This window comes from Alnus glutinosa, chromosome 9, assembly GCF_958979055.1.
Source record: "Alnus glutinosa chromosome 9, dhAlnGlut1.1, whole genome shotgun sequence".
Lineage (NCBI taxonomy): Eukaryota > Viridiplantae > Streptophyta > Magnoliopsida > Fagales > Betulaceae > Alnus > Alnus glutinosa.
This window is the reverse complement of record NC_084894.1, coordinates 21,031,405-21,048,189: the sequence shown is the minus strand read 5'-3', so window position 1 is coordinate 21,048,189 and position 16,785 is coordinate 21,031,405. Positions and strand designations below refer to the sequence as shown.

The following is a 16,785-nucleotide window of genomic DNA, read 5'->3' as shown; positions in this document are numbered from 1 at the left end:
GTGCCTTTACTGTGGGTTGCCACAAATTCTAAATCCTGATGTCTTTTTAAATGTGGTACTGTCATTGGCATCTCTCTCTAACATGGATTGAAAGTAGCACATAATATTTATGTGCGAGAAATTACCCATTATCTGCCAATGCTCATCAGTCATTGAGCCCGTATGCCATCAAAAGCCATCTTCAACCTCTTGTAGAAGCCAGAGGGAAAAAGGCAGAGTGGAAGAAACCCGTCTTCTATCAACTATTGATAGAAATTTGATCGTCAGATGTGCTTGTTACTATATCTTATAGTCTTAAGAATGCTCCTGCTAATTGCTTTGAAATTTGTAAGTTTTACAACAATAACAAGGACAACACAGACCAGTCCACTCTTTTTTATTGTAACACTCCGGATAAATACACCTATTATAAGTTAATATCTGGCACGTTTTTCTTCCTCCTTGACCTTAAAGTATTTTCTCTAACATATTGCGGTGTAAATATATAAAACTATAAGACTAGATCAGTGGGTAAATTTAAAAACTCTCTCTCTTGCATACATACAAGTTCATCAGAGCTCTAATCAACTGTAAATTAGGCTTGGCAATTTTGATACGACCCGCGAATCTGACACGAACACGACACGAATATATAAGGTATGGGTTTAGGCTATAACCCGTTTACGACCCGGCAACCCGTTCATGACCCGCCAACCTGTTTATGACACGTTTATGTCCCGTTAACCCGTTTATGATATATTTATGATGCGTTAATGACACATTTTTTACCAAGTTAGCTAAATGGGTTGACACGCTAACCCGACGGGTTGACACGGCAACTTGAATTACCAAGTCTACTGTAAATTATTGTGAGAATTAACACATTCTATCACTCATTATTCCTTACATCACCATCCTACAAACTAACAACTTTATACATCATGATGCTCACAATTTTACATAAAACCATGACATAACTAACTCCAAGGAGTTGGCTCAAGTGGTGAAGGCCTTGGACTTTGTGGTATCTCCATTAGGTTTAAGATTCAAATCTCCTTGGTTGCAAATAATTCTTTGGGACCGCACCTGTGGTGAAGCCGAGTCTTACCCGATCCGTGTTGGAAGGGCGCCTTGTATGGGTTTGGGATTTGCCCTTTAGGAGTGGGTACACAAAGTGGCCTTAACTTGGAGGGATTTCCCGTTAGTGTTTTTTTAGATTAAAAAAAAAAAAAAACCCATAACTTATACCTTAGATTCTACTACCACTTAGCTTGAGCTTTTGATCTCTGTCGTCTTAGATCTGCTACCTGACATTGTTCTGTCCTGTGTCTGCAAACGATGATTATAGGTGGAATGATAATTTCATGGCTCAGTAAGCAAGCAAGTAGTAGTGTGTGACTGTGTGAACCTTTCATAACCATACACAAATCAACTTGCTAAAATCCATTGGTCATTTTTCTGAAAACGTCCCTTGGTAATTCTTTTCACACCTTTCTGTAAACCCAAAAACATACCCTTTTCTGTAAAACATTACACTTTTACTGTAAATTTAAAACTGGGAGGCTTATGTTGTTTCTTTTCTTTACTATATTTTATATTCTTTATACTTTTCCTTTAACCCTTTTTTTTTCCTTTTTCCTTTCCTGTTTTGTGCTCATATCATTGCTCTGATTAACCCCCAGAGTAAAGGTTGTGCTTCTTGTGCTCAACATCTTTCAGCAAGATTGGCATGCTAAACCCTTCTCTATAGTTTCCTTGTACCCCGGCCTCCTTTGGTTAGGGCTTCAGCAGGGGATAAATCCACCATGGGGCCACACCCTCTGGTGTGTTGCACTACCCAAACTTTTGAAGTTTATAAATATTTTATTACACGCAAAACTGTGGTCTCTTTTTTCTTATTTCCTATATTACTTTTTCTTTCTTAACCCTTTATACAAACATTATCTTAAAAACATTTTACCACTTAGCCTTTCTTCTCTTCTCATAAAACTTAGAAAACATGCATACTATAACATACCTGAAAACATTGTAGTAAGACATGTATCATTTGTAAAAACATTTGGAAACTAGTTCACCCCACATTTTCATGCATAAAAACACTTTCGTACATTTCATCATTTACATTCTAAAAGGCACCTGGACTTTTATTTGAAAACATCGCATAACCTTCTTTATAAAATGCCCTGCGTCAACATTCATGAAAAGAACTAGCACAAACATAAACTTGCTTACTTCGATATGCTTAAATCCCTTCATACCTTTACTGCAACGTGTTGTTTCATCACTTGTAATCACTTCTATTTCGAATGCCCCTTGCGGAGTTCTTATTTCAAAACCTACAATTACTTCACACGACTTTCTTTAGTTAGAGAGAGACCCCACTTAAAACTCTAATTCTCAAGGACACTCTAATCTGTTAGTTCCGTTAACTAATTTTCTCATCCCACCATCTTTCTTTTCGTCCTCATGTAGCATTTCTCACTTTTCTTTAAACTAAGGTTAGGCTTTGAAACTAAACCTTTATTTACTTTTCTTATCTTCCTTCGACCTTAAAACGTTTTATACCTTATTTAGTTTGAACCTATTTCCTTAAACCCCAATGTTCTGATCCAACCTCTCACAATGGATTAAAAGCCTATTTAATTTCTTCTGAATCCCTCTTGCGAATCCTATCTCGCTTCAAACCCTAAAATCTTCCTTAGAAAACCCTACTTTTCAACTCTAGATTATCCCGTTTGAACGGACTGCAAACGTAGTTGGGAATGGGGCTCTCTAGGTCTAGCTTGTTCAAACAGAGTTCGACAGTTGCGAACAGAGCTCTCGGTTACTTCCTCGTTCGAACAAGGTCCTTCCCGTTCAAATTGAAACCCCCTGATCCAAACCTTTCTTCGTGAAAACCACTTCAAAACCCAATCTTTCCTTCACCAATCTCTTCGTTTATGCCATACCACACAATCAATTGAAACACAACCAAAAACACCAACTACATCTCTAAAAATCCCACCTTTTTATTCAAACTCTAACTTTACATTGTTCTCTCATCTTCTCCCAAAACGTAAACAACTCACATTTTATCCACTTCCATCCAATAAACACAACTAAAACTCGCAATGCTTGCACAACAACACGACCCATGATACTTTTTTTTTTATAAGTAATAAAATTTTATAAAAAAAAAAATTTAAGGCGCCCCTAAGTACATGATACTTATAACATCGATAAACCCTATATTCAGCTTTCTTTCTTTTTGAAACTACAAACTCACGTCTCAAAATTGCTAGCAACTTCCCATGATCCACAACAATGAAATCAACATTAAAATGTAGTAACTAATTCGAAATGCGTGGAAACTTACCCTTAGAGTTTCTTTCTCAAGCCTTCCCCTCCTTCTCAAGCCTCTCTCTCTCTCTTCCCTTGCTTCCTCTCTTTTTCCCTTTCAAAAACCTTTCTCTAACACTCTTACAACACCCTCAAGCTTTACCTCTCACCTCTCATGGTTGTTAGAATGTTTGGAAGGGAGAAATGAAACTTTCTCCCTTCATTTCAGGTTTTAAAGACTCGGATTTTTGCATACTTTACATTCGCTTCAAGAGGAAGATACCTCTGTTCGAACGGACTTGTGTCAGCCACATTTAAGACACGTCTTGTCTCACCTAAATCGCATGGATCACTTTTTGATTTAGTCATGGCTGTCCATTTTCCCATGCGTGATGCCAATTGATACGGTTAACACTATTGCTGCTACCTAATAGTTTTTTAGGTATTACCCATAGTTGTGACATGAAAACATAGTTCTATATACATAGTTGTGCCATCATCTGTTGATTTGTGGAAGCCTTTATAGAACAGTGGTGCAGGGATGGTATTTCAGAGTTTGGCGTGGGGGTTTAGTTCAATTCTTATCATCAACAAACAGACAAAGTGGGCTTTTGGCTGCAAAACATGTTATCATTTAATTGCTGTGATTATTGCAGGTAAAAACAGCTGACACCGGGTATATGTCACGACGATTGATGAAAGCACTTGAGGACCTAGCCATTCATTATGATAACACAGTACGGAATGCAAGTGGATGTATAGTTCAATTTCGCTATGGAGATGATGGCATGGATCCCGCATACATGGAAGGAAAAAGTGGAGCTCCTTTAAATTTTGACCGGTTGTTTTTGAAAGCCAAGGTTTGAAACCCTGCCTTACCATGATATTCATATTCTGGAAGTTGAGTTGATAGTGTCTATTTACAGGCCACATGTCCTGCTGGAGGAAATGAATATCTATCTCCTTCTGAAGTGTCTGAAAGAGTAGAAAGCAGGCTTTCTGAAGATGATATGACACCTGAGGGTGGTTGCTCTGTGGCTTTTAAAAATTCTTTCAAGAGTTTCTTAGATGAATATGTAAAATCATTAACAAAAACAAGGGAGGCATTTGAATCAGTTGAAAATCTTGCTGCAAAGGAAAATTCAGCAATTCGGGAAAAAATTGTCAAAAATATATCTGGAGTTACCCCAAAACAGCTTGAGGTACTTAATGTTCTATTCTCAAAATTTTGCAAGCAGGAGTTAGTTTGCCTTTTGTAACGGGAAAAAAAATGAATATCTTCTTAAATGCCAATGCTTTACTCACTGAATTTCAAGTTCAAATATTGTAAGCACCTTCTATTCATGCATGTCAGTTTTTCATATTTTCTGATGGATCTAGAATTGATTGCATGGTGTTAGGTGCTAAAAATGTCATTAGAAGTGTCTAGGAGTAAAGAAAAAAACAAAATCTAGAACTAGAGGATGCTGTTGATTATTGATTGATGTGAGTTTTGTTAAGCGTACTTTAAATAATTCTGATTCACAAAGTCACCAGCCTGTATTTGGAACATCCTTCAATATCTTTGATGAGCCCGTGTCATTTTTAGGGTTTTTTAGTACACTGCCTTTGCACTTCAGGTTCCTTTTTCTTTAAAGCTGATGTGGCGTGGTCCTTTACAGCACATGGTGCATGAAAATGGGTTTTTTTTTTTGGGGGGGGGGGAACCACGTCACATCAGCTTTGGGGGGGGATAAAAGATGGTGGATAGAGATACTCATACCAATAAAGCAAGTTGAAGAGCTCATAGAAAAAAGTGCAGGTTGAAGTGAACACTGGTACCTTAGCATAACAAATGAATATAGCAGAAGAACTCTATATGCAGATTGTTTTTGTAGTTCTTGGTCTTGGAAAGTCTACAAAGCTTCACTTGCCTCCATTCTCTTGTCGTAGGCGTTTGAGGCCTTTTCAGAATTGAAAATATGTATATTGCATGAAGAACTCCTGAAAGTAGGTGGTTATGTGTGGAAAATTAGATGGGGTAGGGGGTTGGAAACAATGTGTCATATGGTGGCAATCATCGGAGCTGAGAATCAGATAAGACGTTGACCTATTTCTGCAAGCAAAGGATGGTGTGGGGAACTCCAACAGCCAGCTAAATGGGTGCTCAGATTTGGTTGTGTTTCAAGAGGGTGATCAGCCTATTGCAGTGGCAGAAAGTGGGAAGGTTCTCTGGGACGTGGATGTGATGGATAGAGAAGCTAGGTTGGAAACGGTGTCTCCTCTTAATACCTATTCTAATTCAGAGGGGGATCTCTCAGGTTACTCTGATTGGGTCATTCAGCGTGCGAATGCCATTTATCTCATCTTAGGGATATCGTTTGAGGGTCATAAGCTACAATTGTTGGATTTCTTGTCTTTTATTGAAGAGGAGGGAGCTCTGTCATGTCGGGGTAAGAAGGGAATAAGGGAGGTAAAGAATTTGGAGTGCTCCATTAACTACAAAGCTAGAGGCTCATGCTCAAGCCATGGGAAAAGGAAGACGAGGGGTCATCTAGTTGTGTTATGAAGCCAAGAATTCTGTCTTGGAATGTGAGGGGGCTGAATAAGAGGAACAAACGCCTTAGGATTAGTAACTTGCTCAGAGATTGGAAGGCAGATATTATTTGCTTCCAAGAAACAAAGGTTCATGATATTTCGAGTAGCTTTGTGCGCAGTCTTTGGGGCTGCAATCATGTGGATTGGTACTGTCTAGACTCAAGTGGGGCCTCAGGGGGCATATTGGTCATGTGGGATAAAAGGGTGGTGGAGAAAGTTGATGTTTGTTTGGGGGTTTTCACTCTCTCAGTTTCCTTTAGGAATGTAGTGGATCGATTCGTCTGGGCTTTTGCAGGTGTTTACGGTCCGAATTCTGATATTGATAGGAGTCTGCTCTGGGATGAGTTGGCTGGGATCCTTAGTTGGTGGAGCTTGTCGTGGTGTATAGGAGGCGATTTCAGTGTTGCTCGTTTCCCTAGTGAAAGGTCTGGTGAGGGTTGTAGGTTTGCTATGAGAGTTTTCTCTGATTTTTTCTCTGAGCATGGTCTCGTGGACTTTCCTCTCGCTAGGGGTGCTTTTACCTGGTCACGCTACTTTGATCCCCCTGTCTGGTTTAGGATTGATCGTTTTCTAGTCTCTCCTGATTGGGAGGCTCGGTTTCCTGTGTCATCTCAAAAGAGGCTTCCCTGCCTTTATTCAGACCATTTTCCGATTCTTCTTGATTGTTGTGACATCTCTAGGGGGAGCAGGCCTTTCAAATTTAAGAACATGTGGCTTAAAGCGGAAGGCTTTGTGGGGAAGGTGAAACAATGGTGGGATTCTTACTCGTTTCATGGTACTCCTAGTTTTGCCTTAGCTTGTAAACTAAAGGCCCTGAAAAAGGATTTGAAGATTTGGAATGAAGAGGTTTTTGGTAAGGTAGAGAGGAACAGAGGAAGTTGTTTGAAGAACTTGAGGCTTTTGATTCTATTGAAGGAAGTAGGGCTTTAGTTGAGGAGGAGCTTCAGAAGAAGACAGAGATAGTCAGAGAGATAGAAAGGTGTTCTCTTTTGGAGGAGGTGAGTTGGCGGCAGAAATCAAGGTCTTGTGGTTGAAAGAAGGGGATAAGTGTACTAAATTCTTCCACTCCATAGCAAATTCAAACAGAAGGTAAAACTCTATTGACTCTTTATTGATTGGGGATACTCTTTCTTCTAATAAGACAGAAATTGGCGAACACGTGGTCGAGTTCTATCAAAAGCTCTTTCATGAGCCGAGTAGGTGGAGGCCTATGGTGGATGGTATCTCCTTTGATTCTATTTCAAATTTTGATGCTAGCTGGCTGGAGAGAGCGTTCAAAGAGGAGGAGGTCAAGAAGGTAGTATCAGCTATGAATGGTAATAAGACACCGGGTCTTGATGGCTTTTCTATGGCTTTCTTCCAAGCGTGCTGGGATGTCGTGAGAGTGGACATTATGAAGGTTTTTTATGAATTTCATTCCAGAGGTTTGTTTGAGAAGAGCCTGAATGCTTCGTTTATTTCTCTTATTCTGAAGGTTCCAGGAGCCAACTTCATCAAAGATTTCCGGCCTATCAGCCTAGTGGGAGGCATCTACAAGATTATTGCTAAAGTTCTAGCAAACAGATTGAAGTCAGTCTTGGAGAAGGTCATATCCAAATCTCAGAGCGCCTTCATCAAAGGGAGGCAGATTCTTGATCCGATACTTATTGCTAATGAATGCATTGATAGCAAGCTTAGATCGAGGTGCCAGGCGTCATTTGTAAAATGGACTTGGAGAAAGCATACGATCATGTTAACTGGGATTTTCTTTTGTATATGTTGAGGAGGTGTGGCTTTTGGGAAAAGTGGTGTACGTGGATAGCTCATTGTATTTCGTCTGTGCGGTTTTCGGTATTAATCAATGGCTTCCCTTATAGTTTTTTCAGTAGCTCTCGAGGTCTGAGACAAAGGGATCCTTTGTCACCCATTTTGTTTGTTTTTGTGATGGAAGCCTTGAGCCGCATGATCTCAGCTGCAGTTAGTTGGGGTTTGTTGGAAGGTTTTAAAGTAGGTGACGCAAATTTTTCGCATCTTCTGTTTGCAGATGATACTCTGATTTTTTGTAGTGCCCATTCTTCTCAGTTGCGTAATTTGCGGAGTCTCTTCCTCCTGTTTGAAGCAGCTTCGGGTTTGAAGGTTAACTTGGCAAAGTCAAATCTAATTCCAGTGGGGCATGTTGATCAAGTGGAAAGGCTAACCGACATTTTAGCGTGTGGGTTTGCCACTTTGCAGGCAAAGTATCTTGGTCTTCCTATGGGGGCTTCCTATAAGTCCACTCATATTTGGGACGGGGTTGTTGAGAAGATTGAGCATCGTTTGGCTAGTTGAAAAATGATGTATCTCTCTAAGGGTGGTAGAGTTGCCCTTAAGAGTACCCTTGCCAATGTGCCTACTTACTTTTTGTCTCTGTTCCATCTCCCGAGAAGTGTTGCTGCTCGCTTAGAAAAGCTTCAACGGGATTTTCTTTGGGGTGGATTGGGTGAAGAGTCTAAATTTCACTTGGTGAGGTGGTCGAAGGTCTACTCCCCAATTTCAGTAGGGGTTGGGTATTCAGAATTTGTTGATGTTCAACCATGCTTTGTTAGGTAAATGGTTGTGGCGGTATGGAATAGAGAGAGAAGCTTGGTGGAGAGTTGCGGTGGATTCCAAGTATGGTAGTTTATGGGGTGGGTGGTGCTCCTGCGAGCCTGTAGGTGCCTATAGGGTGGGGCTATGGAAGAATATCAGGAAAAGGTGGGGGATTTTCTCTGGTTTTTCTAGATTGGAGGTGGGGGATGGGGTTATAACAAAATTTTGGCATGATCTGTGGTGCAGGGATATGGTGTTGAAGGAAGCATTTCCTGTTCTTTTTGGTATTGCTCGGATGAAGGATGCTTCCGTTGCGGATAATATGGAGTTTTTGGGCGGCTCTATTTAGTGGAACGTGAGCTTTGTTAGAGAGGCGCATGATTGGGAAGTGGGTGTCTTTGCCTCATTCTTTCATGTGTTACATTTAGCCATGGTGAGTAGAGATCGTGCAGATAGGCTTCGGTGGGTCCCTTCCAAGAAAGGTGTGTTCAAGGTTAAGTCATATTTTAGCTCCTTGGCGGGCTGTGAGGGTAGTCGTTTCCCTTGGAAGAGTGTGTGGCGGATCTCCTTCGAGGGCGGCTTTCTTTGCGTGGTTGACAGCCCTAGGGAAGATTCTTACAGTGGATAATCTCAGGAAGCGAAAGATCATTATTGTGGATAGATGCTACTTGTGCAAAAGAGACGGGGAATCTGTGGACCACCTTCTTCACTGTGATGTGGCTTCTACTTTGTGGAATCATGTCTTTTCTCGGTTTGGTATGTCTTGGGTTATGCCTAGAAGAGTTGTCGATTTATTTGCATGTTGGTGGAAGGCGGGTAGGTCAAGGAGTGCTGTAGTTTGGAAGATGGTGCCTATTTGCATTCTTTGGTGTTTTTGGAATGAGAGAAATCTTAGGTGTTTCAAAGACTTGGAGAATTCCATGGAGGATTTTGTAGCCTCGTTTTTTCATATGTTGTATCTTTGGACGGAGGCCTTTTTGTCACCCGTGTCAATTAGTTATTCTGATTTTCTTGTTCGTTTTTCTATGTTTTCTTAGACGTTTCCTTGTATATACTTCCAGTGTACTTAGGGGGGCGCTTTACGCTTTTTATAAAATTTCATTTACTTATAAAAAAAAAAAAAGACGTTGACCATTTTAGGACCTGGGGAAGCTGGCTATGTAATTTGCAAATTTGATTATCAAGGCACAAAAGTCAAAGTATCGGCCTAGAGTACCTACAACATAAATAATTCATGGAATCAGATTGATCGTGAGGTACAAAATTGAAGTAGCTTTTGCATTCAAAGTGGTTTTCTGACCTAATGAGAGAATGATTCTTTTTACAAATACATGGTACCTAACTTGTCTTCGGTGAATGTCAAAGCTTATGACAGTTGGAACAAACCTGACACGTTTTCTGTTGATGGTGCAGATTAAAGTAGTAGAGACTATATGAAAACAAAAGAGAAACCATTTGATAAAAGGAGAATCAGACAATGTAGTCAAACACTCTCCTTTGTTGAATTTGAGATTATTATATAGGATTCCTACATTGAGCTGCTATTCCTACTCTATCTTTTCTATGCTAGTAGGTTGCACTCTTTTCTTTTCTTTTCTGATATAGAACTTTTTTTATGATTCCCATCTAATACAATTTGCTTTCTTTACCCATTGTTTAGGTTTTCTTGAATACCTGTATCTCTCGTTATCATTTAAAACAAATTGAAGCTGGAACTGCAATTGGAGCAATTGGAGCTCAAAGTATTGGAGAGCCTGGGACACAAATGACACTTAAAACTTTCCACTTTGCTGGAGTTGCAAGCATGAGTATCCTTGATTGAATAGTTCCGTTGTAATGTCCAAGTATGACTTGGTTAATATTTTTTAAGGCCTTTGGCCATTAACTGGTTAGATTTCAACGTGGTCCTTTGACTCTTATTTAGACATTACACTTGGAGTTCCTCGTATCAAAGAAATAATAAATGGAGCCAAAAACATAAGTACACCCATCATCACTGCAGCTCTCAAGCATGATGATAATGTGAATACTGCACGGATGGTGCGAGGTCGCATTGAGAAAACAAATTTAGGCCAGGTATGTTTATTCATCGGAGGAATGTTTGTGTCATGTTCTTAATTTTTTAAGTTAGCTTTCTAATATCTGCTTTAAGAAAGATTTTAACTCATGACAATTTACGTAGGCGTGGTATTGTGGTGGTAGAGTGGTGTGTTATGTGCAAAAAGCATGGGGAATCTGTTGATTACCTTCTTCTACATTGTGACGTGGCACGGGCTGTTTGGAGTTATTTTTATAGCTTATTCGGGGTGGAGTGGGTTATGCCTATTAGTGTTTTAGATTTATTGAGTGCTTGGGGCACCTTGCTAGGTTGTGGTTTTGCTATCCGTATTTGGAAGCAGGTTCCTTTATGTGTTTTGTGGGACTTGTAGCGTGAGAGAAATACTAGGCTTTTTGAGGATGTGGAGGTTACGGTTGGGACTCTTTGTAGAAATGTGCTTAATATGTTATATTTGCGGGTGTCGGCACATAGCCCGGGTCGTTTGTCGTTTACTGATTTTTTACTTTCATGTTTGTTTATCTCCTCTGATTAGGGGCTCTTTTGTATACTTCCTGTGTACTAGGGTTACGCCCCTTAGCACTTTTCAATGAAATTATTACTTATCAAAAAGTTAGCTTTCTATGTGATATTCATCATTAAATGAAGTTTATATAATGCTCTTAATTAATGAAAATTAGTGATTTTATTTACATTAAGAAGTCTGCCTTCATGTACAGATTTGATAAGTTAGCTGGTATTATTCTCTCATTGGTCGAAAAATAGGTCATCCAACAACTAAGAAGTGAAAATACCAAAATAGTGATTCAATTTATATCAGAAGTAATTATGCTATTTCTTTTATTCTTTTTTATCATTTCTCAACCTAAGTTGCTCAATAATTCCTTAATAGATTAATTTAAGTATTCCACGGTTTTTGTCTTGTGGTGAGATGCACATAGTCTTGTATCCCCTTCAGCTCTTCATAAAGTATGTTTTAGGTGACCTATTTGACCATCCCCTCACGATGCAGGTTGCTAAGAGTATAAAACTCGTAATGACTTCAAGATTAGCTTCATTAGTTGTCACGCTTGATATGGAGAGAATTCGAGATGTACAATTGTGTATAGATGCTAATATTGTGAAAGAATCGATTATACAAACTCCAAAACTCAAACTGAAGCAAGAGGTGAGAATTTTCTAGTATTGTTTTTTATTCTTATACTTTTTATGTTCTTAATATCTCAAGGTCGTATTATTCTGCAGCATATTAAGGTTTTGGATGTTGGGAAGTTGGAAATTCATTCTCCAGAAACTGATAGAAGTAAAATTCATTTTCAACTCCACTCTCTTAAAAACTTGCTTCCAACAGTTGTAGTAAAGGTAAAACCCTCTATGGTTTTCATAATTTATCATCTGATGAAAGACTATACTATTTTTTTTCCCATTTAGTTGAATTGCGAGCTTAGAACAGAAGGGTACTCACTGGTTTATGGATGGCAGGGTATAAAAACGGTTGAGCGTGCAATCATTAAGAAAGAAGAAAACAAAAAAATGAAGACCACCAAGTACAGTTTGCTAGTAGAAGGGTTAGTTTATTTATGTTTTTCAATATATTTGAGTAATTATTTATGATACCTGCATATTATATTTCTTCCAATAAGCGTAATTGCAGCTCCTCTTCTTATTTTTGTTGTTCTGCAAATTTGGTATTTATTTATGTTTGTCTTGTTGGCTGGAGATTTTTCTCAATTCACATAGTAAATTAAGAAGAAAATTTCTTTGAAAAGGTATGAGGATGCCACATTGGTTTTGGTTTGAATTACTCTGATATTTTGATTTGGCAAATTTAACTGGAAGGGAGCGAATGACAGGGATCGCACCCCCCTTCCCTCTTATGCTATTTTCAAGTTTAAGATACATAAAGTTGATGCATCTTGATTTCATAAGAAATGATGTATCTTTGAATGTTGCTGCAGAAGTTTCGGATTCGGATTCACTGAAATACATCTTACCCAATACAATTCTGCTTATAACGCTTAGAGTGAGGCGCGAGAGATGCTCTCTCACGCTCATGGGCTTCCCAGACAAGGGACATAGGCGAGACACAAGAGCACTCCTTTTTTTGACACGAATATACTCATACGACTCTAGTCTTTTTGAGCTAAATACCTCGGACATAAATAGTTTACACCCAAGTCGAAAATATGGTCAGTTATGTGCCCATACGAGACTCGAGTAGTTGTAAATGTTCGTATGAATTAAAGAATTATACACTGAAACATCGACTCCAAACTGTCTCAAAATACCCAGAAATTATTGCATTCCATTCTATTGAACACCAATCGTGCACTTTGAACATCGCCGGATTTCACATACATAGTGATCAAAGCATTAACCACGTCGACATACGACTCAAACCCAAGATACACATCCGGCTGAATACCAACCCACAACATTTGTTTTGAGCTAAAGGCGTCGATTATTTGTTTAACTGTTTTTTTTTTTTTTTTTTTTTTTGTGTGTGTGTTTGTTTGGCTTTTAGTTTCCTAAGTTTTGAATGATGGAAAATTCAAGAACTGCGAATGTAATTTTCTGTTTTTTCTCAGAGTTTCGTAGCGAAAATTAAAACGGAGCATTTCCTTTGCTTCTTTTTTGGCCCCTTTCTGTACTTGAACTTTTTGAAATGAATTTGGTAAGGATCTGGAAACCGAGCAGTTCGTTTACGCAGCGGGGTTCGATGATCTACACGAAGACGCCTTCAAGAGATTCGTTGTCAAAAAACAACGTTGTTGTCAGCGTGGTCTGGTGTCTCCAGCGTTGTCTGGTTTGCCGTGATGCACGTGAGGGTAAAATGGAGTTCTAGAGAAGATGGGTATACCAATCGCAAGCATAAACAACGACATTTTGGAGTGAGGGTAAAATGGAGACTTTAGCACCGAAAAAGTCACATGCCACGCACGTGATGCCCATTCCGTCTGGTCTAACGGAAAAGGCTAACGGAATGGCGACATTGAAAATTCTGGAAACTTTGTAGGGGCACATTGCAAATTTTTAAACTTTGGTAGCCAAATTGAAAATAAGTGACAACTTTGAGGGGGTGAATTGTTTTTAACTCTACCCCTTTCTAGTTGTGACTTACCAAGTGAGATTTCTTACGAAGCGTACCCTACCTTCCAAAACTTCAAATTTTATGAATTCAGTATTTGCAATTCTCCTAAACCCTTCCCCCGAACTTATTGCATTAAAAAAAAAAAGGCCCTAGAATTCCTTTATCTCAAATTAACAAGCTCATTTGTTAGTTTTCATTGTATAGATTAGGGATAGCGTCTCATCATAACTTGAGTGTTTATACTTATGTAGATTTTTTAAACTTGTTTTTTGTTCGTTCCTATTAGGGGCACTCTTGTATACTTTCTGTATATTAGGGTTGTACCCCTCTGCACTTTATTAATGAATTGACATTACTTAAAAAAAAAAAAAGAAAAAAAAGATCCTCAATTGAGAGATCAAGGTGGGAGATAGCAATCAGATTAACTACTGATTGATGGCGTTAACTATTTGATTGATGGTGACTCAGGATTGATTTTTTTGGTAGAGAAACAGCTAAGTTGACCTGCCTCAATGGAAATTGGTTATTTTGTATTAAATATTGTAAGTATTCTTGTTGAATGTGAAATGTTTAGTCAAAAATGATGGCAGAGGATAATTTCACCACTGCCATGATAGCAGGCAAGAAATCCAAGAGGCTTTTACCATATCGCTTGACATCTTGCATAACATCACAATAGGGATAGATAGTACTCAATTATAGTCACTCTTTTTTTTGCTGTATGTCACAAGCTGTTCTTTCATGTGATCTTAATATATGTTATGCATCTTTTTAGCACGGGTCTTAAAGAAGTTATGGGAACTGAAGGAATTGACGGACGTAAAACAACAAGTAATCATGTTCTTGAAGTGCTGCAGACACTTGGCATTGAAGCTGCAAGGAAGTGTATTATCGAGGAGATAAAATATACAATGGAAAGTCATGGAATGAGCATCGACATTCGCCATATGATGCTCTTGGCAGATTTGATGACATTTAGGGTTCGTCCTTTTCCCCATCTTGTAACATTGTACTCCCTCTTTCCCATAATGAGTCTCTCTTGGTTACAAATGACAGTAATTTTTAATGGAGAATATTATTCCCAAAATGCCCAAAAACTTGAATGTTTTTTCTTTTTGAAGATGGGCACTCAATTTGGGATGGAGGGAGTATTATATTTTATAACCTGGAACTTAAATTTAAAGCAACTGACTCATATTATGCTTTGGTGTGTTTGACATGTGGTTATGGTTAGGATATATGCTCATATATGGATGATTATTGTAACAGGGTGATGTGCTTGGGATCACAAGATTTGGCATCCAAAAAATGGGAAAAAGTATATTGATGCTGGCTTCTTTTGAGAAGACAGCAGATCATCTTTTCAGTGCTTCTATAAACGGTAGGGATGACAGGATTGAAGGAGTGAGTGAATGCATAATCATGGGTATACCAATACCAATAGGCACCGGAATGCTCAAAGTTAGACAAAGGTAAGAATGCAGTATTCATTATACTATCATAGAAAATCTAGATTTTCATGCAACTGACCTCCCATTTGTGCACATGTAAGATACATATGCATGACTGAGTATATAATAAATAAACAAAAAGATTGGATTGTTAGATAATGGGATTAGGAGACTGTTTCTCAGCCTTTATTGCAACTGAATTCACAGAACTTGGAGTAACTTTCCACCACTGGTGATCACATGAAGGCGTTGATAATAGCTAAATCACCAGCACCCACAAATTGCAACTTATCAGAATACATGCACCTAATTTTGTATTGGATAGTCTTGTTAATGAGTTAAGGGCACTAGTTAAGGTGTACTTAATGCAGCAGAAATGTCATTAAAATACAATTAATGTTTCAGAAAATATATGCTTTCGTATCTATTTATACCTTTTGTCCAAAATACCCTCAACATATTTTGTAAATTTTTAGTCTTTTTTGGGGAAAATGTGCTAAGACCCTTGTACTTCAAGTGTTTTTGACATTAAAACCCCAGTTTCCAATTTTTAAAATTTAATATCCGAGTTTACTTAGATCTAAGACTTTCATCTATTTTTTCCCTCATATAAATAACAAAAGTGATGTGAATATACAATTATGTCCTTCCTATTATAAATTTTAAAATCTAATTTCAGAAACCAGTGGTTATTATAAACATTTTTGTACTACCAAGGTGCATCAAGTACACCTTAGCAATTGCCCTGAGTGCATCCGTTAACAATGACCTTATTAGAAAATCTAGTTCACTTTGTATGTGGTTATTAGCTGTTGAAATGTACAGAAATGATCTATCTCATGTGAGAAATATCGGCTAAATGAGTTTAACTAGGAAGGATAGGTAGCTCTCAGCATCATATGCCTTGTTTTCTGGTGCACTGATTTTGCAATTTGAGATGAGCATCAAACTTATTTTTGGCTTGAGCTTACTGTATTTTCTTATGAGCAGAGATATTCTACCTACAAAACTACATTATCGGCCAAATGCAATTCTATCTTGATCGAGATCAAGTCCCAAGTTTTCAAGGTGGTGGACCAAAGTTTGGGGACCATTTCATTTGATGAAGGTTGAGGAATGTACATAGACTGGTAAAAGCGAATGCTTCTTTATCCACTTATATATTTATAGACATATAAAAGCTAAAAATTTTCTTTATGCCTTCAAGAGAGAGACACTGCATGATAAAGAGATCCATGAATGCACGGAATTTAGCATACAACAAATCCAAAATTTCAATATTTCGTTTGAACATTCTAAGCGTTCCTTTTGAGAAGAGAGATGTAACAATTCCATCTCTTTCCCACCTTTTTTTTAAATCCATCATTGAATTTGTAAGATTACATGTTGGTCATGACAAATCCATCATATGGTTCCACATATTTAATGGTGGATTCCCCTTGCCGATATTTAATTTGTAAGTTAACATCGAGGGAAAGGTAGTCGAGTTTATGCTTTTGCTCCAAGTAGATGGAAAATGGAAATAATCAAATATAAGTCCTTTGTGCTTTTGCTCGTTTTTATTGTGTTTTTTGGGTTTCAATTTTATCGATCACCTCCTTTTTATGCCTTTCTTTAATTTCAAATCAACCTTTTCTATTCCTATTCTATTAACTTTCCTAATAGAAAAGTTGGCACTCCCTAATTTTTCTTCCTTTTTCTTTTTATTTTTTTTTTATTATTTATTTTTTTTTTTTATTATTTTTTTTTTAAAAAAAAAGTTAAAT

The 16,785-nt window shown here is 38.1% G+C and overlaps 1 protein-coding gene across 1 annotated transcript in view; it reads left to right on the top strand.

The window, feature by feature from the left end:
- Positions 1-16,490, top strand: part of LOC133877411 (DNA-directed RNA polymerase III subunit 1) — a 61,785-nt gene extending 45,295 nt beyond the window's left edge. Inside the window, exons 18-27 of the mRNA XM_062315693.1 lie at positions 3,954-4,157; positions 4,224-4,499; positions 10,082-10,229; positions 10,346-10,497; positions 11,490-11,645; positions 11,723-11,839; positions 11,960-12,045; positions 14,344-14,548; positions 14,838-15,040; positions 16,010-16,490. Coding sequence (XP_062171677.1) covers positions 3,954-4,157; positions 4,224-4,499; positions 10,082-10,229; positions 10,346-10,497; positions 11,490-11,645; positions 11,723-11,839; positions 11,960-12,045; positions 14,344-14,548; positions 14,838-15,040; positions 16,010-16,061 — 1,599 coding nt within the window. The 3' untranslated portion in view covers positions 16,062-16,490. The remainder of the gene's footprint in view (positions 1-3,953; positions 4,158-4,223; positions 4,500-10,081; positions 10,230-10,345; positions 10,498-11,489; positions 11,646-11,722; positions 11,840-11,959; positions 12,046-14,343; positions 14,549-14,837; positions 15,041-16,009) is intronic.
- Positions 16,491-16,785: the final 295 nt, after the last annotated feature.